We start from the raw sequence: 23,871 nt of genomic DNA, 5'->3' as shown, positions 1-23,871 counted from the left end.
TCGGCGTCCCAGCACCTACTTCTCTGTGTGGTCATACTCTCTCTCTCTGTTTTGACTTCAACCCTGAGTTTCAGCTCTAGTTGCAACACTGAGCATTTCTTTACAAGGCACACAGTTAACCGCTGGAACCCCCTGCCACTAGATGGAGGGACGCAGGAGAAGAGCCGGGCTGCTGGATCACCCCAAAGGGGCCCATCGAGTCCAGCATGGAGGTCTCCCAGTGGCCACCCAGATGCCCCAGTAAGGAAGCATGGAAGAAGGACAGGAGGGACGCCCAGCGAGTGGGACGCTAATGCATTTACTGCCTCTGACAGCGGGGAAAGAAGGGAGCCATCTTTGAAGCCATGCAAGGGCTTTTTAGAAATAGGACCCAGGAGGCTGTCCTGCACTGACTCAGCCCATGAGTCCACCTCGCTCAGGATCCCACAGCCCCTCTCCCCAGTTCCAGAGAGGGGGGCATTCCCAGACCCCCCCCCCTGGAGATGCAGGGATTGAACCTGGGGTCCTCCCCTGGCCACCCCCCTCCGCCCTCCCTGCAGGGCAGGACAGGAAGACCTGAGAGAGAGGGAGGGAGGGAGGCGGCGATTCCCGGCGAGGAGCTGCAACCACTTTCTCTTTCCCTTTCCAGCCTCGCTGCCAAACTTGCGCCTCGAGTTCTGCCTGGCGACCGGTGCCGCAATCTGCGCGCAGATTTCCGATTGGCGGAATATTTTCCCCTCGCCCAATCCCGGCTCGCTCTGCCGCTGGTTCCTCAGGCGGGGCAGAGAGCGGGTCTCGGAGTCGGAGGGAGAAGGACGTCGCTGGAGTAAGAGGAGGAAAAAGGAGCTTCGTTTTGGGGGGAGATGGGGGTCCTCCTCCTCCGCTGGCCCCCCCTGATCCTGGGGGTGGCTGCCCACCTGCTGCTCCTGGACTGCGCAGGTGAGGACTCTGCTCTGGGGCGGGGGGAGAGAAATAATCCCTTCCCAAACATCTGTTTCCCAGACTTGGCTTGTTTTGTATGCCGCCCGGGGCAGGGGCCACTTCACTCCTTGGCTCGAGGCTCAAGCAAAGAACAAGACAAAGCTTGAAGGTGTTGGCAGGATTAATGGCGGGGGGGGAAGTGACTCGCCTGTCCCGCCCCCCCCCCCGCAGCTTCGTGTTGACTCTGGTTTGTGTGTGAGTGTGAGTGTGTGCGTGTCAGACAGAGAGACGACAGACAGAGTACAAGTCTTCCCTCTTCTTTTTTTTACTTTCCCTCTTCTAACTCTCAGTCGCTCTGAAAACTCAGCTAAAAACTCAGGAGACCAGCCTGGAGGTGGGAGCTGGACGGGTGTAGCAGACTTTAGGGGGGGGGGATGGGGACGTCTGAATAAGGGGCTTGACAACCATATGTCAGGAGTGCTCTGATGGTGTTTCCTGCTTGGCAGGGGGTTGGACTCGATGGCCCTTGTGGTCTCTTCCAACTCTATGATTCTATGAATTCCCAGTGTTGTTTTGTTCAGGGGTTCCCTTTCACAGGCACATTCATAATCAGGTTCTCCTGCTTTACAATTGTAACTCCCCCCCCCCCCCCAAAAAAAACCCCTTCCTGTTGCCTGTCAAAAATGTAGATTTTGTGAATTATGCAGGGGGCTCCTCTGTGCCGTTCCTGTACAGCCCCTTTCACTACGTTTTGCACACTGTATCTGAAGAAGTGTGCATGCACACAAAAGCTTATGCTCAGAACAAACTTAGCTGGTCTCTAAGGTGCTACTGGACAATTTTTTAATTTCGACTGTCAGACCAACATGGCTACCTACTTGAATCTTTATTGTAAATAATTCTTGTGGTTTTCTAATGGAAAATGGTGTGAATATAATACTATCTTTAGTTTAAAAGTTGCTTGTTGCATAAAAATTCTCAAAGTAATTTAAAAGCTTTAAGAACTAAAGAGTAAGACCTGTTATTTCTCTCTTAAACCCTCTTGATATGGGGGGCTGCCCCCTCACTGTGTCTGCTACAGGGCTGGGCAAAGGGTGGTGGAGACCACTGCTTCCTTCAGATTCCTCCTCATTTTGTGGCTCTTTGTCTCCCGAACACTGAGCAGAACTGCCTGTGTTGTTCAGCCAGATGCCACAACCAGAGGCAGCCTTGCTCTGAGCTCTTGTGGTTTGAAGTGGGGGGAGCCCCTGCCCTGGGAGGGGAGGGTCTTAGAAGTGGGTCCCATTTGATCTTGCCTGAGAGGAAACCGAGCCGGAGGGAGGTAGCAGAGTCCACACACCATCAAGGCGTATGTGATTCAAGCAAACTCATCTTGCAGGTTTTCGCCTCCTTGAACTTTGTTTTCCACAGTGGATCTCCTTCAACAGGTGGTAGATTCTACTTCTTTGGAGATTTGTTAGCAGAGGTTGTTTGGCCATCTGCCATGGATGCTGCAGTTGAGATGCCAGCATCGCAGGGGGGCTGGACCCTCAAGAGTCCTGTCTATGGTTTTTATTTTAGTTTCCTAGTTGTTTTGAGATGAGTCACTGGCCAAATTAAAGCGGGCTTCTTCCTCTTTGAGGGTGAAGTTGTCCAAAGTGCATTCAACACAATTTTCACAGGGTCCTCAAGGACCACCTCTTTCTATATGAATCTACCCAGACTCTTAGATCATCTTCTGAGGCCCTCCTTCCTGTGCTGCCTCCTCTGGAGGGCGGAGGGTGACAGCAATGTGAGAACAGGGCCTTCTCTGCAGTGGCTCCCCGTCTGGAAGGCTCTCATAGAATCATAGAGTTGGAAGAGACCACAAGGGCCATCGAGTCCAGCCCCCTGCCAAGCAGGAAACACCATCAGAGCACTCCTGACATATGGTTGTCAAGCCTCTGCTTAAAGACCTCCAAAGAAAGAGACTCCACCACACTCCTTGGCAGCAAATTCCACTGTCGAACAGCTCTTACTTCCCCAGGGAAGTTTGCCTGGCACCTTCATTATACACCTGTTGGACTAAGTCAGGCAAAAACATTCCCTTTTAACCAGGCCTTTGATTGATTTGATTGACATCCTTTTAAAAGTGTGGGGGGTTTTGGGGGTGGGGTTGGCTTTTTTATTATTGAATATTTTGTGGTTTTGTATTCTGATTTTGTTCTGTGAACCACCCTGAGACCTCCAGGTATAGGGCGGTATATGAATTCAATATATAATCATAATTATACGTCCCATTTCTGCTACCTGAGGCAAAACAGGAATAGCCTCCTCTTCCCCTTTTAGCACTTTGCCCCTCTACCTTCCGCCAGGGAAATGCCCCATCTCTCGCTGAGCTCGACTCAGCTTTTCCGTCAGAGGAGGGTGTCCTGGTGGGGGCAGAAGCCTCAGGTATGATGCTGAAAGCCTGTGATCAGCTCCCTCCCTCCCCAAGTCTTTGTGAGCTGTTTCTGTGGGTCTTGGTTAATCTCTAGACAGAGAATGGGACAGGTGTTGGAAGGGAAGCCTCATCTTTACGCCCAAATCTGTGAGGCCTTTCTTGGTACTGACAGAGTCATCTTTTAAAATTGAGTTTATATCCCCACCTTCCTCCCAAAGGAGCCCAGGGTGGGAATTAAGGGGCTGCAGCTGTCTTGGGGGGCCCTCTCTGTGGGGCTCATCCTGTACCCTGCACAACGGTGGCCCCAGAGAAGTACCATGGAGCCTTGGCTCTTTCCTCCTGCGCAAAGGAGGCACACAGCTGCCTTAGTACACATTCACTGTGACTTGGGAAGAGGGGTAAGGAGTGTGGGGAGTGAGCAGAAACAGCAAAATCTGATGATGGACATCCACAAAAGTTACCGTATTTTTCCCTCTATAACACGCATATTTTTTCTCCTAAAAAGGAAGGGGAAATGTCTGTGCGTGTTATAGAGCGAATGTGTGGTCCCTGGAGCCAAAAAATCAAGCAAAAGTCAAATCGCGAGTCACGGAGAAGGGAAACCTGAAAAGAGGAAGTGGCAGCTTTCCTGCATTCTGCCTCAGGGTCTTACTGCCCACCCTTCTCTGTTTCGTTGCTGTGATTGCTGAAACGGAACAAAGAGCAGGGAAAGCCCCTCCCCTCCAGGCAAGCAGAGTGTCGTTCTTTCGAATTCCTCTCTGTGCTCCGGTGCTGCTGGGGGAGAGGGAGAGAGAGTGGAGGAGGGAGAGGGAGAGGGGGGGAGGGAGAGGGAGAGAGGGGGGGGGAGGGAGAGAGAGAGAGAGAGAGAGAGATGGATGGCTGGCTTGGGGGGGAACTTTTGCCTTTCTTTCCTCCCACCCGTTAAATCCCTCTCCTGCATTCTTAGCCAGCTGCTTCTCTGCACACCCCTCTCATGTCCCTTCTTTGTTTTTCCTTCACTCCCCACTTAAAATGTGGTTACAAAGCATAGATCAACATGGATCCTCAGGATCTTTGCATTGGGTCACCCCAAATTCACCATCAGATCACATAGCATGTCCATGGCTACAGCCTGCACCAAAAAAAGCACGCACCCACTGTTGCCTGGGGCTGCAATGGTGCAAAAATGTGGTTACAAAGCATGGATCCACAGGGATTCTCAGGATCTTTGCATTGGGTCACCCCAAATTCACCATCAGATCACATAGCATGTCCATGGCTACAGCCTGCCCCCCAAAAATCACACACCCACTGTTGCCTGGGGCTGCAATGGTGCAAAAACGTGGTTACAAAGCATGGATCCACAGGGATTCTCAGGATCTTTGCATTGGGTCACCCCAAATTCACCATCAGATCACATAGCATGTCCATGGCTACAGCCTGCACCCAAAAAATCACGCACCCACTGTTGCCTGGGGCTGCAATGGTGCAAAAACGTGGTTACAAAGCATGGATCCACAGGGATTCTCAGGATTTTTGCATTGGGTCACCCCAAATTCACCATCAGATCACATGTCTGTGGCCACAGCATGAAGCACAAAAATGATACATCCACTGTTTCATTCAGAATGTTTTTTCCCTTGTTTTCCTCCTCTAAAAACGATGTGCGTGTTATGGTCAGGTGCGTGTTATAGAGCGAAAAATACGGTAATTGCTTCTGATGGGGATCAGCTGTGGAGACTCACTAGGCCCCCTGGTGGCCAGAGCTCAGTCCCCCATCCTGTGTTCGATCTCGTGAAGGGGCAAGTGGGGGGAAAAGGGGTGTGGGGCCACATGTTGAGACCTGACCCCAAAGTTGCATTTGCCCTCCTGCCCCTGCTATCCCTGGGGGGCCTTCTTTCTCAAGTGGGGAACCCGCTCTGTGGGTGGCAGCTCAGACCATTGAAAGATTGCAACATTGAACCATTTAAGCACCGATTCTCAAAAGGGGATCCAGGAAGGGTCTCGGAAATTGCAGGCCAATTAACTTGACATCTGTCCCTGGGAAACGGGTGGAAAGTGCAGGAAACCAGCAACTGGAATGCATTTACCTTGAAGGATTTTAACTGTATCCTGGAATCACACCAATTATATATGCAGAATGCAGAGAGCTCTTTTTCTGCAAGGTTTTCCCAGTACCAAAAGAGCTTTGAAGCCCTCTGCCTTGCATAAGAGACTCTGGCAGGTTCTCACAGGATCTTGTGGGGCTCTCCTGAGTTCCCAGGAGATCTTTCCAAAGCCTCCCAGAGCCCAGGAAGCAAGACCCAGGCCAGACCTGTTCAGTGCCTGGCTCCAGAAGGTCAGATGGTGGGGCGGCTCCAAGGGAGTGGCTTCCCTAGGCCCGTTTCTGCATATATGAGCCATCCCAGTCAGGACAGACAACTCTGAGCTACCTGGACCAGTGTTGTGACCCAGGAGGAGGCAGCTTCCTGTTCTCCCAATATATGGATTTTGCTTCGTCTGGTCTCCCCTCCATCCACTTCCCAGACCTGAGCCTGCTTAGCTTCCGTTCGGTGCCTGCATCCTGAGCCTTCAGACCATGTTGTGGGAGCTCTCATCAGCTTGGCGTTTGCAAGTGGGGGGCAATTCCTGCCCCCTTGGCAAAAGGGGAGGGGCTGGCCTCTCTCTCCCTCCCACGGAGCCTCAGCAGAGACATGCAGGGATTTAGTGCTGCCTGGCAGAGCTTTTTCTCGCCCTCTGCTCCATGGGCTAATGTTTGTTTGTTTGTTTGTTTGTTTTTTGAAGTTGATCCATTCATTTTATAGATGAGACTACATACAAGAGTCTCTTATGAGCTCCTGATTCATAGATGTCAGAATCGAGTCTCTTTACTCTTTTTCTCCCTGACATACAATTGACTTATTCTTCATCACACACAGAGTTGGTTCATATATGGGATGTTGAGCTGAATTCCCTTCAGTTCCATCCTTCAGCAAGATTGTCACCCTCATTCTGTCGGTAGAATCTTGATTATTGGCAATGAGGAAAGGTAAAAAGAAGTCAAGTTGACGTAACATAATTTATGAGAGATGCAAGCACAGGCCAAAAGGCAAGAATGCTCAGCAAGCCCACCACCTCTGGACAGGCTATGTATTGAAACACTAGCTGCATTTGGACATAACACACTAAGCTTGGGGTTCATGCATTCCCTTTTTGCATGTGGCTACAAGGAGGCGATTGGAAGCATGTGTTTTCACTTTCAACTAACATTGTGTTATGTCTGAACTGACATAAACTGTAAAGTGGTGCCCCGCAAGACGAATGCCTCGCAAGACGAAAAACTCGCTAGACGAAAGGGTTTTGCGTTTTTTGAGTCGTTCTGCAAGACGAATTTCCCTATGGGCTTGCTTTGCAAGACGAAACGTCTTGCGAGTTTTTGCGAGTTTGTTTCCTTTTTCTTAAAGCCGCTAAGCCGCTAATAGCCGTGCTTCGCAAGACGAAAAAACCGCAAGACGAAGAGACTCGCGGAACGGATTAATTTCGTCTTGCGAGGCACCACTGTAGTTAGTTTTACCTATAGTGTGTCTGATCATGCTAATTTCAAACCACAGTTTATAGTCCTGGCTTGGTAGGACAAACTCCCCCAAAGCCTGATAAACTTTGGATCTCCTAATTTATTTATTTATTTTCCAAAAATTTTTATTCATTTTATAACACAACTTAACAACACAACAGAAAAACAGAAAATACAAACAAACTCTTGTCTTATCCTTATTTTTTCTAAACATTGTTAGGTGAGCTTCCCCAAGTCCCCCTGTATCTGATTTTTATTTTACCTCATCTTTAACAGTTTACATCTATCATAATTTTTAACCGTTTTTTAAATCACACTTACTTTTACCATAAAAATCTTCACATTTTATCCCTTACAAGTAATAATCTTTTAAAAGACACTATGTTCTACTTCTAACCCTACAGCCTATATCCACTTCCATTAGCATATTTTTTCAAATATTCTTTAAACTTCTTCCAATCGTTTTCCACCGTCTCATCTCTCTGGTCTCGGAGTCTCCCAGTCAGTTCGGCAAGTTCCATATAGTCCATGGACCTCCTAATTTAGGGCTGCTGCCTGTAATACAGCAGGATTAGGCTGCTGCCTTCATCTGCAGGACCCCTAACTCTCTGCCCCCTTTTCTCTTCCTTTCCAGGCTCCACTTCTCACTCCCTGCGCTATTTCTACACAGCCGTGTCTGAGCCTGGCCAGGGGCTGCCCCAGTTCATTGTTGTGGGGTACGTGGATGACCAGCAAATTGATCAGTATGACAGTGACACCAAGGAGGATCTTCCTCGCGTCCCCTGGATGAGGAAGGCGGAAAAGGAGGATCCTCAGTACTGGCACGAGCAGACTCAGATACTTCAGGGCACTGAGCTAGCGTTCAGGGTGAATCTTCAGACTCTGCAGAATCGCTACAACCAGAGCGGAGGTGAGTGGAAGGCAGGAGAGGCAGAGTCACACCTCTCCCCCCCCCCCCCCAATAACGTTTCCTCCAGGGGCCAGAATTGCAGGGAGGGGGCTGCTGGGAGGAAAGGAAATGGAGGGTGGGGGTCTCCACCAGGGCAGAGGGATCTCCCCTTCCCTTAATGAAGGTCTTAATGGGGGCTGGGGGGGTCGGGTGGGGTGGGGGGGACAGAGAATGAGACTTGGAGGGCAAAGACCCCCCCCCCAGTAGGACACTCTCTGGACCTGCACATCCTACCCAGGAAATGTCTCCATTGCCTGCCCTTCCTTCCATGCTAGGCTTGGCTTAGGCCTTGTGAGGTGGGAATCTGCCTAGTTCGTTTTCCTCTGGGAGGGGAAGAGAAGGGTGGGGATCCTGAGGCTGAGGCAAGCAAGCCTTGAGTTCTGGTCCTGCTTAAGGAGAAGCCAGCTGCCCAGACAGAGGTGCTGATTGGCTGACCCTTCTGACCATCACCAAGCCCCTCCCACTCCCTGGCACAGTGTTGAAAGAGAAGCCTTTTTAAGGAACACAAATGGACTGGGTTTGGGGGGTCAGAGTGGCAAATACATGGTTAAAACCATAAGCAGGGTGGGCAGCTGAAGTGGGGGGGGGTAGACAAGAGCCCCCAAGGCCCCCACTCCTCCAGTACTTACTTTATTCTCTAACGGTCTACACTTAGGGAAGAATAGCAGGACCTTTAGAAAGGTCTTTCACCCCCTTTGTCCAGTTATGACGATTTCTGCCACACACACGCACCCCTTCCTCATCCAATCTTGGAACTCTTACAACAGGAATCATTTTAACTTAGTAAAATCTGGTAGACATCTGGCAAAAGTCTCTTGGCACACATTTTTGTTTTTATAACTTTTTCTGAAATGTCAAAATTCTTTTAGGACGTTAGTTGTGTGAAAGGAGCAAGCATTCTGGAAGGGTGGGGGGAGGCATTTGTGTCTAGCCCCAAAGTTGAGTGACTCCCCCTCCAATTGCAATCTTGGAGCAGAACTTCAGAAGTGGGAGCCTCTGTTGGGTCAGGAGGGAGATCTCTCTATGATTTTGCACCTTCACCTTCCAGGCTTCTCCACTTCCTCACTTCCTAAGCAGGCTCCCTGCTTCAGGACTTTAGCCCTGCCCCTAACAGCACCACAGGTTTCCCAGCACTTCAAACAATAACTGCAGTGGAGGGGTAGATTGACCGGGGGGGTGGGGGTGGGCTATGCTATGATGTCAGCCTCAGCCTCCTGCCCCTTTTGGCCCATGGGGACAACCCTGACCAGGATCTGGGCCCTGAAGCCAAAGAGATTCCCCACCTGTGAGACAGAATACTGGAGGTGGAAGGAGCCTTGCCAAAGGGGTCAGCCTGAGTGTGTCCAGAGCCCTTGTCAGGCTTGCAAGGAAGAAACCCAGGGGGTCAGCTGAGACCAAGCCAGCGCTGCAATGGGCAGGTCTGCTTTTCTTGCAGTGGGATCAGGCCCGGCCTTGCCTTGCAGGCTTCCTCTTGGGCTCCTGCGAATTCTGCTTCTCCCCCTTTTAAAAATGGGGATTGGGTCCCTCCTGAGCCCCTGCACCTGTCCATGGAAAATGCCCCATAAATGTCACCAAGGGGCACCTCTCGGTTCCTGATCATTTCTTGCAATTGCTTAGCTCAGAAAATCCCAAACAAATGAGGTGGCCACTTCAAAGGTGCCACGGACAGCCCTGGAAATGTTATCTGATTCTACTTAAAAACAATGTTGAAGGTATAGGTGTATCGTGCTTGATCCCACTTAACATCTTGAGGAAACGGGAGGGGAGTGAGCTTCATTTATAAAATGAGGGAGAAAGCAATTTATTCTGAAGAAGCAATGAGACAAAGCAACTTCCCTCCAAGCCAAAGCTCCATATCCAGACCAGCTTGTGGGGTTTGTGGTTTGGTTTGGTTTGTTGTTTGCATAGGCCAACCACAAACCATTGTTTGAGTGCATAAAAAGAACTATATCACCTTGGGACATTTTGTATTGTAGAAGATACTTCTTCTTCTTCTTCTTCTTCTTCTTCTTCTTCTTCTTCTTCTTCTTCTTCTTCTTCTTAAATATGTTGAATAGTTCTAGAGGGAGGACTCCAAAGTAGCACTGTTACAATCATTCTACTTGCCAGAGGGAGCAATCTCCCTCCCCCCCCCCCCCCCGCACACCTTTCTGGGGCTTCTCCTAACTCCCCCTAAGCTGATTTGTGGGGAGCACACGGGAAGGAGATGGGGAGAAAGCCCCAGTTGTGTGAGTGGGACTTGTTCCTTCTGGCTCCCGCTAGACTAACTGTGTTAGCTGAATCCAGCCCAGAAAAGCAGGATTTCCTTTGAGAGAGGCTGCTCTCATCCAAGGCTTTATATTCCCCAACTCAATTCAGCTGTAAGCCAAAGGCTCCTGAGGTGAAAGAGAAGCCAGAATTAAAGAGAGAGCAACCTGGTATCCTCTGGGACGGCCTCTCCTCCATTGCTGAGCTCCCTCAGGCTACCCAGAAGCACAAAGAGCTGTTAGGAAAAAAATCTTTAAGAAACAGATAAAGGTTCCTGGAAGCTTTCAAGAGGGTTCCAGAATTTTATTTAGTATTTAGGAGTGGCGCTCTAGGCTTGATTGGTGTCAGGTGGAGGTGCAAATAAAGGGAGGAAGTTGCAGGCTGGAATTTCCACACAAGGAAAGTGTGTGTGTGCGCACACACACACTCACACTCTGCCAGCATGCACACTGACAACAAGGTTGGAAGTAAGACAATGTGTGCTACTGATACTGTGAGTTTTGCTGTGTCAGGATTGTTAATTACTGGACTGAGATTACTCTATTTTTCGCCCTATAGGATGCACTTTTTCCCCTCCAAAAATGAAGGGGAAATCTGGGTGCGTCCTATGGGGCGAATGCATGCTTTCGCTGAAGCTTGGAGAGCGAGAGGGGTCGGTGTGCACCGACCCCTCTCACTCTCCAGGCTTCAGGAAGACACCCGCAGCCTAGGCAGCCCTGCAGGAGGGCCCACAGGGATGCCTAGGCTGCGAATAGCAGCCTGCTTCCCGGAGCGTCGGGCGCCCTGAAAGCAGAGCGCCCGGCACTTCGGGAACACATCCGCAGCCTAGGCAACCCTGGGGGACTCCCGCAGGGATGTCTAGGCTGCGGATAGAAGCATGCCGCCTGGCGGGCGGGGCACCCTCAAGCAGAGCGCCCCTCGCGCCAGGCAGACATCCGCAGCGTGGGGAGCCCTGCAGGAGGTCCCCGCATGGCTCCCCACGCAGCGGATAGCAGCCTGCCGCCCAGCGGGCGGGCGCCTTCAAGCAGAGCGCCCCTCACGCCAGGCAGACACCCGCAGCGTGGAGAGCCCTGCAGGAGGTCCCCGCATGGCTCCACACGCAGCGGATAGCAGCCTGCCGCCCGGCGGGCAGGGCGCCCTCAAGCAAAGCGTCCCTCGCGCCGGACAGACATCCGCAGCGTGGAGAGCCCTGCAGGAGGTTCCCGCATGGCTCCCCACACTGCGGATAGCAGCCTGCCGCCTGGCGGGCGGGGCGCCCTAAAGCAGAGCGCCCCTCTTGCCAGGCAGGCATCGGCCAGCCCCACAAGCTTGGGGGACAGCAGGGAGGCGCAGCGCCGCCATCCCGCTGTTCCTCGACCTGGTTCGGTTTCCCCGACCTGCTTTTGGGGGGGAAATAAAGGAAAATTTTTTTTCCTTTATTTCCCCCCAAAAAAACTAGGTGTCTGGGGTCTCAGCGGGTGCCGGATGATGCCACCTGCCATGTGAAAACACCAGATCAGTCCTTCAGCTACTGGAATTGAAGAGCAGATTTAAAAGTCACGAGCATTAGCATGTTGTGGATCTGTAAAATGGGACACTGGAGGTGCAGCATGACAAGTAGCAGAGATAAGGATCATGCCCTCTTTGATGAAGGATTTATTAGGTGGACATCAACTAGCTAATGTAAACCAGCTCTTCTTTTATTATCAATCGACTAAAGGTTTTATTAAAGTATTTACAGTACGTATTGCCCACAAAACTGTATCAAGATAGTATACAACCTGGAAAGTTATAATAAAAATCAGGGAAAAAATCCATAGAATGTACATAAAACATCAGTCAATTTAATTAATTAATTAATTAATTAATTAATTAAAATACATACACTTATTGATTGTAAACCCCCCCACCCAGTAAAATTAAGAAAAACTCACAACCATACTTTAAAACACAGGAAGTTAAACTACTAAAACAGATTAGAATTACCTCAACTTTCTAGGCATCTGGGTAGGCTTGTCTAAACAGGATTTTTTTTAGCAGGTACCAAAAATTCAGTATTTATTGAAAGTGAGAGCTAGGGCAGGTGTTTGACATTTTTAGTACACACAGGGTTGCATCCAATACTGTTATATTTAGAGTAAAAGGTAAAGGTACCCCTGCCCGTATGGGCCAGTCTTGACAGACTCTGGGGTTGTGCGCCCATCTCACTTAAGAGGCCGGGGGCCAGCGCTGTCCGGAGACACTTCCGGGTCACATGGCCAGTGTGACAAAGCTGCATCTGGCGAGCCAGAGCCGCACACGGAAACGCCGTTTACCTTCCCGCCAGTAAGCGGTCCCTATTTATCTACTTGCACCTGGGGGTGCTTTCGAACTGCTAGGTTGGCAGGCGCTGGGACCGAGCAACGGGAGCGCACCCCGCCGCGGGGATTCGAACCGCCGACCTTTCGATCGGCAAGCTCTAGGCGCTGAGGCTTTTACCCACAGCGCCACCCACGTCCCATATATTTAGAGTAGACCCATTGAAACCCACGTCCCATATATTTAGAGTAGACCCATTGAAATCAGTGCATTAAAAACAGAAATGCCAAATCACTTCAGTGGGTCTACTCTGAGTAGGAGTAGCATGAGATACCACCCCAGATCTTTGATGATGAATCCAGTCCAAGTGCCACCTCTGAAAAGTGAGCCGTGAGGAAACTGCTCTGTCTGAATGTCCGGCTCCCCAGGCTGCCTTTGGCTGAGATCCTGGCAGACATGCTGTGCCCCCTGCTTTCCCCTGTGCCCCCAGGAGACCCCTTGAGGCCTCACTTCTAAGTTCTCTGGTCTGGGAGCCAAAGGACACAGACTCCTGGTCTCTCCTGCGCTTCTGGATGCGGCCCTTGCAGGAGCAGAGGGAGGTGGGGCAGGGAAGGGGCACTCAGCTCTGGGGGCAAAGAGCAGCCAAGCAAGGTCTGTCCTCCAGCTCTGTCCTCTCCCCAGGAAAGCTCCCAGCTCTTCACAGCGTAAACGCACCTGATGGTGCTGAGCATCAAAGGGAAGAGGCATGGCCTTTTGAAAAGCAACAAAAGGCTTAACAGCAGCATTTAATTATTTTCACTAGGAGCAAAGAATTTAGTATATAGCCAAAGTGTCTTTAGGCACACATTTACAAACATCTGTTTATATCTTTATATTCCACTCCATGAGCACAGTTACCTTTCAGTTGTCCTTGAACCTGGGTTCAAATCCCTCAAATGCATCACTTGCTTAATATTATACAGTGGTACCTTGGTTCTCAAACTTAATTCATTCTGGAAGTCCTTTCCAAAACCAAAGCGTTCCAAAACCAAGGTGCGCTTTCCATAGAAAGTAATGCAAAACGGATTAATCCGTTCCAGACTTTTAAAAGCAACCCCTAAAACAGCAATTTAACACAAATTTTACTATCTAACGAGACCATTGGTCCATAAAATGAAAGCAATAATCAATGTACTGTACTATAAAATAAATAAGACAGTATTGTAGATGATAAAAATTAAAATTATTATTTTTTCCTTACCTGCACTGATGATAGTCATTGTTTGGATGGGGGGCTTTTATCCATTTCCGCAGTCACACAGTCAATAAATCGTATCAGTAGCTGAACTGGGTTCCACACAGTCACGAAAACAAATTAACCGAAAAAGCCACAAAAATGCAAAATAAATACAGTCATGCCTCTTCTTGCGAACGCTTCATGTTGCGTTTTTTTCAGGTTAAGAACACGGCAAACCCGGAAGTATTTACACATGCACAGAAGCGCCACTCTGGTTACGGACATTTCGGGGTGCGAACGGCACCCCGGAACAGATCGTGTCCGCAACCAGAGGTACCACTGTAGCAAAAACAAAAGCGCCAAATACAGTTGTACCTTGGTTCTCGAACTTAATCCATTCCAGAAGTCCCTTTCACTTCCGAAATGTTCGAAAACCAAGACGCAGCTTCTGATTGGTGCAGGTGCCCCGCAAACAATAGCCGACAGCTGCATCGGATGTTCGGCTTCCGAAAAACATTTAAAAACCGGAACACTTACTTCTGGGTTTTTGGCGTTTGGGAACCAAGCCGTTTGAGAACCAAAGTACCACTATATCACAGCCTTTCATTTAGAAACTGCAAAAGAGATTTAACATGGGGGGAAAGATGGTGATTGCGATACAGCAGTGGTGAGAAAACCTCCTTAAAATCTTAAATTGCTACCCACATAAGCTAAATAAGCGAATTACTTGATCTGACGACTGCAGGTTAATCCAGAGCGAGGAGTTTACATTCAGCCCATACTCAGACTTACGGTTGTCCGAAGTGAGGCCTCCCTGGGTTTTTGGTGTTTGGGAACCAAGGCACCAGTGTACAAAAGTACTTGTATTGGGAGGGGGGGACACAATAATGGAAAATTCTACGGAAAAAGACTCTGCAGTGGCAGGCACAGATGTCTTCCCTCCCCCCCCCCATGCCTGTTATTTGTGGCACAAAACAAGGATGCCAGATGACGCTTGGCTCTCTCCCTGGCACCGTTGGCATTGGCTTTGTGGCAAAGGAGTAATAGGGAGGGATCCTGGAAGGGAGCAAAGAGCTGGGAATCCAGTTGGAAATCCAGCTGTGGCACTGCCAATTTTGAAATTGGGGGGGGGGGGGTCCCTGAAACTTGGATGACTCTGTGCTCATGTGCCTTAAAACCTGTCCCAGGCAGCAAGTTTATTGTAGCTGCATTATTGAGGTGCCAATATGCCCCCCCAGTCTGCTGCAATCATGACCCCAGAATAAGCACAGGTATGAGTCCCCCCCCCCCCCATGAATCGTCCTCCCCACTGCCCTGGTGAACTGGGGGTGGGGGGAGGCCGGGGTCTGCAGTGCTGGAGACGACAGGAAGGAAGGATGGTGTCCCTATTCCATATTCCATAGGGAGATGGGGGCCCCCACAGGGATGCTGGCTGTCAGCCCCCCTTTCTCCTTGGATCCTTTCAGAATCCATCAGGTTGTCTGGACTGCTCACTCCACCTGCTGGGCGGCTGATAGAGAACGGGCCCCCACATCTGGCAGTTTCTCTTCTTTAAAACCTGCCTCACCCCATGGAACTGACTGCCAGGAAAGAGTCCCTCAACAAGAGAGTTCAGAAATGGGCTAGTCACATTCTTCCCAGCTGGTTTTAGGCGTCTGGTGTGTGGGCAGCCAGGATCACAAACAGATTTTATTTTATTTTAATTTCCAATTGTAACTGCTCAGTCCTCTGCATGTTTACTTGGAAGTAAGTCCAACCCCACTCAGTGTGACTTAAAAAGGTAAAGGTACCCCTGCCCGTACGGGCCAGTCTTGACAGACTCTAGGGTTGTGCGCCCATCTCACTCAAGAGGCCGGGGGCCAGCGCTGTCCGGAGACACTTCCGGGTCACGTGGCCAGCGTGACATCGCTGCTCTGGCGAGCCAGAGCCGCACACGGAAACGCCGTTTACCTTCCCGCTAGTAAGCGGTCCCTATTTATCTACTTGCACCCGAAGGTGCTTTCGAACTGCTAGGTTGGCAGGAGCAGGGACCGAACAACGGGAGCGCACCCCGTCGCGGGGATTCGAACCACCGACCATGCGATCGGCAAGCCCTAGGCGCTGAGGCTTTTACCCACAGCGCCACCCGCGTCCCCTTCAAGTAAATATGCAAAGACAAATATATGAAACATGTAATGAGAGAATCAAAATGATCTGTCCCATTTAGGGATTATGGGACTTCAAAATCATTGTTTTAATGTTGTTGTTGTTTTGAAGATTTGGTGGTAGCCCCCTGGGGTGGGCAGGAGGATGCAGGGACCTGCCATCTTTGACAAGGACAGCCTGAGAAGGGGGGGCCATTTTGAAGTGGGGCAACCCCCCCCCCTTGCGGCTTCCCTTTCCCTCCCAGGCTATGAGGAAATTTCTTTTTCCAAAGGCCCTTCCATGACTTTCCTCCTTTTAGGGAAAAGGTCCTTGATATTGAGATTGAGAGTCTGGGGGGAGAGAGATGGAGGGGAAGAGGAGACCTTCTCTCTTGAAAGGGCCCCCAATGTGTGGGTGTCCCCCTTCCATGTTGCCCCTTTTCTCTTTCTGGGGGGGGACAGGGGGCAGCTGAGGCGTCTCTCCAAAAGGGGCAAGATCCAGAGGAGCAGAGCTGGGGGGAAAGAGGGACAGACTGTGACCTCCGACCTGCAAGGGATGCTCCCCACCCCTCCCCTGCCTCCAGGGAGTTGGGAGAATCCACTAGGAATTTGGGGGGGGGGATGTGAGGCGATGAGAGGGGGGCAATTAAAGGGGAACTTGTAGTGTTTGCCTCAGTGAGATACAGTGAGCCTTCAGAAAGATACAGTGCTGGTTGATTTTTCTCCCCTCTGACTGCTGCCTCTTCCCTGAGTCTCAGGCAAATAAATCCTTTTTCCTGGGCTCTTTTGCTGATGGGGGAGGGGCTGCTGTGACCCCCCTTGACCTCCTGGGCCTCTTCTGGTCCTTCCAGGGATCCACACCCTTCAGTGGATGTACGGCTGTGAGCTGAGGTCAGACGGGCACAAAGGAGGGTATGATCAATACAGCTACGATGGGAGAGACTTCATCGCCTTTGACAAGGAGACCCTCACCTGGACGGCAGCCCAGACAGAGGCCGAAGTGAGCAAGAGGAAGTGGGATGCTGACATGGCCTTCAAGCAGGGCAAGAAGCACTACCTGGAGGAGATTTGCATTGAGTGGCTGCGGAGATACCTGGACTATGGGAAGGAGACTCTGCAAAGGACAGGTAAGGGGGGGGCAGGGGGGAGGGGAGGGGGGCTCAGTGGGGCAGTTTCCCTTCAAGCTCCCCTCCCCCCCCTTAACAGTCTTCCTTTCTGGACCAAACAGCAAACACTTTTCTTGGTGGGGGAGGCAGAAATAAGTTTGGGACTCTGGGAGGAGAAAGGGGGTCACTTCAGAGTATGATTGGGAGATGCTTAAAAACAGCCCCCCATGCCCCTTTGGCTAGGATAAGGGATGGCAAAAGACATATGGGGGGAGGGGGCACAGAAACAGCAGGGAAGGGGGCAGGAAAGCAAAATGCGTTTTAAATTAAGTAAAAAAATAAAATTGAAATGGACAGATTTGAGGCGGGATACAGAAAAACCTTTTGCCTTTACACTTGGGTAGGGGAAAGTGGGGCAGATTGATGCAGAAAAATTCAGTCTCATATTTTATGTACCAAAATGATTCAAATAATTTAAAAAATTGCTTTATGCATGGCATAAATTAATTATAATTAATATTATAATAGCAATCAAAAGAACCATTAAAGTTAGAAGATAATGAGAATATAATCACTTGAGTAAAAAATGGGTTTTGTATCATTCTGCCCCACCTACGGGGCACTTTGATACAGTGGATGGGGCACTTTGATACAAAGCGTAAATTGTATGTGAATGGCAATTATTTACAAAAAAATAATTAAAAAACATTTTTTATTGTGAGAGATCATAATCAGCCCTTTAAAAAGTATAAGATCTCACATTAGGTAGTCAAAAAATAGTAATTTAAACAAAATGCTTATAATTTAAACAAAATGCTTATTGCACATTATATCCACTGAAGGTAAAAGAAAAAGTATAGAGATGATGTTCGAGATGTGTCCTTTGAGAAATTTGGTTTTGGCAAAACAACATCCTTGAAATCAACGCTTGCCTTATCTTCTACATTGGGGAAGACAAACATACAAGATCCTGGATATTTCCTCAGATATGACACTTGATAATCGGTCATATTATATTTAGAAATGACTTTGCCCACGTAGTAAACAACAGTTTTTTTCTTTTCAAATTTCATAGGTAGGAAATTAGTTTAGAGATTTCATGCAAACTTGTATATTGGGGCACTATTGTACACGAGCGGGGCACTTTTAGAGTGTATCAAAGTGCCCCAATGGACATTTTCAAAAAACTAACAATTTCTAATAAAACCACTGAACTTATTTAAAAAATCACGTGTAATCCTGATTACTGAGTGGGATAATTTACCTTTGGTATTTTTAAATCTTAACTAAACAATGAAAAACAGCATTGGAACACTTTTACATTTCACGTAATTTTTTAGTTGGCCCCGCTAAAAAGTATTTAAAAATTAATTAATTAACTTTTTTTTTAAATAGAAAATGTGGCCCCTCACTAAGTCTGTAGGTTAGCCACTCGTGGCCTAGAAGCAGAAATCCTGCACATAGTGGGAGAGTATGGAAATTCCCTCTTCTACCTTCTTAAATTTTTTATTTGTGAGGAATTTTCCTTTTTTCCATGGGGAACATTCAGAAGTATCATCTTCCCCAACCCCGTTCCTTGAAATGGTACAGTCCACTCTTCTGCCTTCAAGAATCTGGCACAGTGTTTTGACTGGCTTTCTTCCTGTCTCTCTCTGTTAGCTTTGCTCATATTAACATAAATTTAAAATGAAATAATTCTAGCACCCTCCGTTTTTGAGGACAGACACATATGTATTAGCCGTGCTTAGAGAGATCTGAGCCAATTCATCTATGGGGGCCTGGTGATAATTCACCCCAGAGACACTGAGCATATTTCTTGAGGTTGAGGATTTCACCTCAAAAGCCACATTGAAGCGTTTTCAAGGGTGACAACGTGCAAAGGAGGCTGGGAATCATCCTCTTTAGGATGGATGTTCTCTTGAGGACAGGTGAGGGGTTGGATGGGGTGGGAGGTCTTGTTTTGGGTTTCTGTGGGGAAAGGGCTTGACCTTCCTTCCTTCCTGCTCCCCCCAGCAGAGTCACATCCCCTCCTAGACCTGAGTTTCCAGTCCAGGCACTGCAAAGTGGGTGGGATCCTGGAACAGCCCCTTCAGACAACAGCTATCCAGGGAGCCAGTTTTTGAACAAGGGTTACATTCTGCAAATCTTGCCTAAAGCCAAAATTGTGTATAGTCACAACACATTGGATTCAAGGGTGATTGGGTTTGCCAAAGTCCTTCTTCCCCAGACGCCCGCCTCCTCTTTTTGGTTTTTGGAATATTTTTGGCAAGTGCGTAAAGTGCACAAGTTAAATGTGCGTAAGTTGCTGGCTTACTGGGCCTCCTGGTCTGCCCTTTCCACTCCAGGGGAGGCTGCCGTGGAGAAGGGAGATGGGCCCTTTCCAACCTCAAGGGACCCTTTCAGGGCAGGCGGGAGAACGAGAAAGGAGCTCTGTCTTTCCCAGGGCTGTTGGCTTTGTTCACTAACTATTGGGCTGAAAAGTCCCGGAGAACAGAGAGCAGTGAGTCCAGCATTTCTTCCCCCTCGAGAGAGGAACCAGGATCAGCCTGAGCTGCCCTCAGTTCATGACTTGCAACTTGGAAGGATCCCATTGGGGACCTGGTGGAATTTGCCCCTCAGCCTAGAGGCAGCTCCCTGGGACTATCTTGGAACCACAAGAGCTTTTCAAGATGATAAATTAATTTGTACCAATCCTCCCTCCCAAAGGAGTCTGCTTTGGCAAACAAAGGATAAAACATCTAAAAATAGTTCCACCATAGACACTGACTGGGGAAGATGCCAAGGGAGGTTGAGGAATCCCATTTATACTTAGTTCTTTTTAATTTCTGGAGATGTGAGGAGATTCTGACTAGGTTGCCCCTTGGGTCCCTGCTCCTCTGCTCTTAAAAAATACAGGATCCCTCCAGGCTCCCGTTGTGGATGTCTCTCTGTTAACCCCAATGCGGCCCTTTTTGCAGAGGCTCCGATGGTGAAGGTGACCAGGAAAGCAGACTATGACGGCCTGGAGACCCTCGTTTGCCAAGTTCATGGCTTCTACCCCAAGGAGATTGATGCCAACTGGGTGAAGGACGGGAAGGTCTGGCAGGAGGGCACCCTCCGAGGATTGGTCGCCCCCAACTCGGACGGGACCTACTATCTCTTGCTTAGTGTCCAGATCGACCCCGAGGAGAGGGAGCGCTTCCGGTGCCGCGTGGAGCATGACAGCCTGGAGAAGCCTCTGGACGTGGCCTGGGAGAAGGAGCCAGGTGAGAGACAGACAGACAGACAGACAGACAGGAGGGGAAGGGGTGGGCTCTGGGAGGGGGATTTCCACCCAACTCCTCCCTTCAGCAGCAGCTCAGTTCAGATGGGGAACCCCAGTTGGATCCTGTCTATGTCTCTGGAGGGAAGCAACTGAATCGGAATGGGTAGATTTCTGCAGAGATGCAGCCTTTTCTGGCAAGTGTCTCGTAGGCCTTGAATTCAAATTGGATGTCGTAGGTAAAAACTGGGTGTCACCTTTTTGCCTTTAAGTCCAAGCAGTTGTGATGTCACAGAATGTGGGCAAATGTGTTATTTCTTCAAAATCAAACGACCTCCTCCACATGGCTGACTTACTCACACTCCCTGTGACTGAAAAAGGGGCAGTGAACTTAAAAGAGGGAGTCCAAGACTGACTGTACTTCACAGTGAAAAAGATTCTCACTTGCTCCTCCTCACACTCGCACTAGAAAAACTGATACTCATCTCCACTCAGCCCAAACACCCGCACACCTCTGGGAAGAGCAAGCAGGAATTTTAATAACAACGCTCGTCTCTCACACACCGCCAGGAAAGCTGTGCCTGCAGGAAGCCAAGCAGAATGTCTAAGAGCAAGACTCCCTTTTCCCCAGCAGGAGCACATGAACGCACATCCCCACCCACAGCCCAGACTCCCCTTCTCACAGGCAGGCAAGCGAGAATTATGGAAGCCGCCCTTGAGTCAAAGACTCACACAGGGAGGGCAGAGGAGACCAGGGCTCACTCACTAGCGCTACGAACTCCAGAGATTCTGCACAAACAAAAAAACCTGGACATTTTGCCTCATTTTAAGAATCTGTCTGGACAGACATTTTAAGTCTGAAAAAGAGGGCGTGTCCAGGAAAAACCAGACGTATGGCAACCCTACACAAGATGCTTCTTCCTAAGGGTTTGTGTCTTCCCTGAAGGCCTGTAATGCTGGGCTCTGGGGGGGTCTTAGAGGGGAGGGAATCCCTTCCTCTCAGGGTCCTTACAGAGATGGCTGAAGCACATGAGCAGGAGGAGACCTGCTTTTAAGTCTTGAGTCTGTGATGAAACAGGTGTGCCTGTCAACTGTCTTCCTTAAATGAATTGGTTATTTTGAAGACCTCTAATGCTGGACTTTGGTGGGGGGAAACCTCCCTTGTGTTGGGGCCACTACAGAGAGGACCTTGGCCTGTCAGGAGAGAAAGAGTGTCTGCTTTGCAGACGTAAAATCCTCCCGGGCTCATAGCTCAGCACCTCCACTCCAATCTCCTGCTTCAGGCCTTGGGGAGCTGCTGCTGCCAGTCTGAATAAAAATGTCTCTTGTCCCCTTTCAGTCAACCTGGGGCTCATTGTGGGAGCCATTCTGGGTGTCATGGCTGCCATCCTGCTGGTCTCTGGGATCATCTTCTTCATCATCCGCAGTAAGTAAACCCTGGATGTGTTTGCTGCCTCTCCTGTGTCCTTCTGTCTTGGCCTCCGACTGGGAATGTGCTGGTGGAGCTTCCTGGCAACTGCCCCTTGAATCCCTACAGAGACCCCTCCCCATAAAACACCCTTTGAACATGAACCAAAAGTCCTGTTGGTCATTGCTTTGTCCTCACTCCGTGCTCAAGAAATTCACTTTCCACCTGACGTTCTAATCAGTCCTAAGCCTTCAGTCCTGTGCACACTTAGCAGGGAGCCTTCCTTACAAATCTTTAGGCGCCAGGCAAAAACGTTTCTCTCGAACCAGGCCTTGAGCTTTTTAAATGTGAGTTACAGGTTTGTTTTTGTTTTATTATGTATTTTGTGCTCTCATTTTGTATTTTTATTTGGAGAATCATCAAATAATAATCCGAAAATGAATGAAGGGACTGGATAATGTTTCCTTCCAGCCTCTTGGAATTTGTCTACAGCCTGGTTTCCCAGGTTGATCTTTTAAATTTAATTTTCTCAATTTGTTTCTAATTCTGTGTAACATGAGTTCCTTGAAAAGCTCCCCTTCTGGGCTCCCCTTCCTTGGAGGTGTTTGGAAGAAACAAGAGGAGCCTCTGCTGGGAAGGTTTCAGCATCTGAGAGCCAGATTGTCGAAATGTAATTGTGTGGCCTCTGGAGGTCCCTTCCGGCTCTGATCTTCTGCTTTTGTCTTTACAGGGAAACAGAGTGAGAAATCAGCCTACAAAGCAGCCTCAAGTGAGTGACTCCTCCCCCCTCTCTGTCTGACATATTTCCCCCCAATATGGAGCAGAAACAGGTTACAAACAGACCAAACTAAACCTGGTGGTGGCCTAGTCCTTAAGCCCAAGACCCTGATGGGAAGCTTCAGCCTGTCTGCTCAGCCTGTCTGTGGACAGCAAGGGGCCCCTCAGGGCCAGGAAAAGGTTGCAGAGAGACTGTCGGCTGAGGGAGGGGCTCCAAGAAGGAGCAGGAGGAAGAGCCGAGGGTGGGGGGAGAGAGGGGTCTCTGGTGGTTTAATCTACTAGAACCTGAAGCTTAAGATTTGGTTGGGTGGCTCAAGTCTGTGGGTGTTAGGAACCCACCGCTGCTCCCTCCCCAGCTTCTGCCTTTCTGCCCCCTTCCTGCCCAAATTGCATCCACCCCTGCTCTAGTCCCCCGCTGCCTCCATGCCAGGCTGTGCCCATCTCTCTTTGCCCTCCAGCACCTGCTTCTCCCTCCAGTGCTGTCCTTGAGCCCCCTTGCCTCTGGGCTGCCTCTCCCTGAACATCCCCAGATTGAGAGTGATTTGGGATGGGGGTGGAAGGAGGGAGGAGAAGGGCTGGGGGGATGGGATCTCCCTCCCTGGGATCATGACTCCTGTGTTTCCTCCCTTTTGCAGCAAGTGACCAGGGGTCCAACAGCTCCGCCAGCGGTAAGTGGGGGTGCAGGTGGGGGCTCTTGCAGAAGACTCTTTGGGGAACATCCCCAAAATGGGGAAAGGCTTCTGCTTTCCTGTTACCCACCTTGGGAATCATAGTTTGGGTTCTGAATGAGAGTCACATTTTGGGTTCTGGAAGGGATTGACTGCTGTGTGTCCTCCTGGCATTCCCCCAATGCGTGCAACTTGGCTCACTTGCTTGAGCTGCCCTCTGCAGGCATTTGCTCTTCAGGCCCATTTTGGTGGTGCTCCCAGCATATCTCATGTCTGATCTGACATGATGAGGGATGGTGGCTTTCCTTGGGAGGCTGCACTAGATGCCCTTTGGGTTCCCACTAGCTCTGTAATGCTGATGTTGGCTTAACTTTGAAACACTCCTGTTCTTTATTTCTGCAGTTTCATACAAGCCCAGTGTGTGAGATGAGACCAGAAGGAGCCTCCCCAAGTTTGGCTGTGAATTGCAGAGGCTCAGAACTCCTGCTGTCCTTTAATGCTGTTTATGATGTTTCTTAATCCTGGCTCTCACCCATCCATTCTGACTCCAGGTGTAACTTGAATTTGGGGGTTATCATGCTTTTCTGATGGATTATGGCCAATTTTGCTTTGCAACTGATTTTCAGAAATGTATTAATCAGAAATGTGCCAGGTCTACGCAACTAAAAGCTTTTAAAAGGGAAGGGGAGATTGAGCATGACTTGCAGTTTCTCTTTCTTCTTTGTTGCTGTGTTTCCCTCCACAAGCCCTTCCCCAATCTTGTGTCCCTCGCTTTCCATCTAAATTGAAGGAAAGGCAACATCTGAGAGTTGCTTTAGGCGAATTATGCAGGAAAGAGGCTAAGCTGTTCCTGCCTCTTGGGCCGCCCAGCCTTTGGCTAAACGGATGTAATGTCTGATCCTGCTGACAGCCAAGAGGCAGGTCAGGAGCTTCATGGCCAGAGTTTGATCTGAAATAAGGAGCCCCATCTTTTTGACTACAGGCCTTCAGTTCATGAGACTTGTTGCCTGGTCCCCACAGCCTTCT

The 23,871-nt window shown here is 49.5% G+C and overlaps 1 protein-coding gene across 1 annotated transcript; it reads left to right on the top strand.

The window, feature by feature from the left end:
* The first annotated feature begins 746 nt into the window (after positions 1–746).
* LOC114591069 (major histocompatibility complex class I-related gene protein-like) lies at positions 747–23,554 on the top strand. Its single transcript, XM_077923367.1, has 8 exons — positions 747–918; positions 7,468–7,743; positions 16,497–16,772; positions 19,709–19,996; positions 21,332–21,418; positions 22,131–22,169; positions 22,813–22,845; positions 23,248–23,554. Exons 1-8 carry the CDS (start codon positions 843–845, stop codon positions 23,268–23,270), a joined length of 1,098 nt encoding a protein of 365 aa, XP_077779493.1. The 5' UTR covers positions 747–842; the 3' UTR covers positions 23,271–23,554.
* Positions 23,555–23,871: the final 317 nt, after the last annotated feature.

The sequence above is a fragment of the Podarcis muralis genome, chromosome 2, assembly GCF_964188315.1.
Source record: "Podarcis muralis chromosome 2, rPodMur119.hap1.1, whole genome shotgun sequence".
NCBI lineage: Eukaryota > Metazoa > Chordata > Lepidosauria > Squamata > Lacertidae > Podarcis > Podarcis muralis.
Note: the sequence above shows the minus strand (reverse complement) of the source record. Positions and strands in the feature narration are given on the sequence as shown.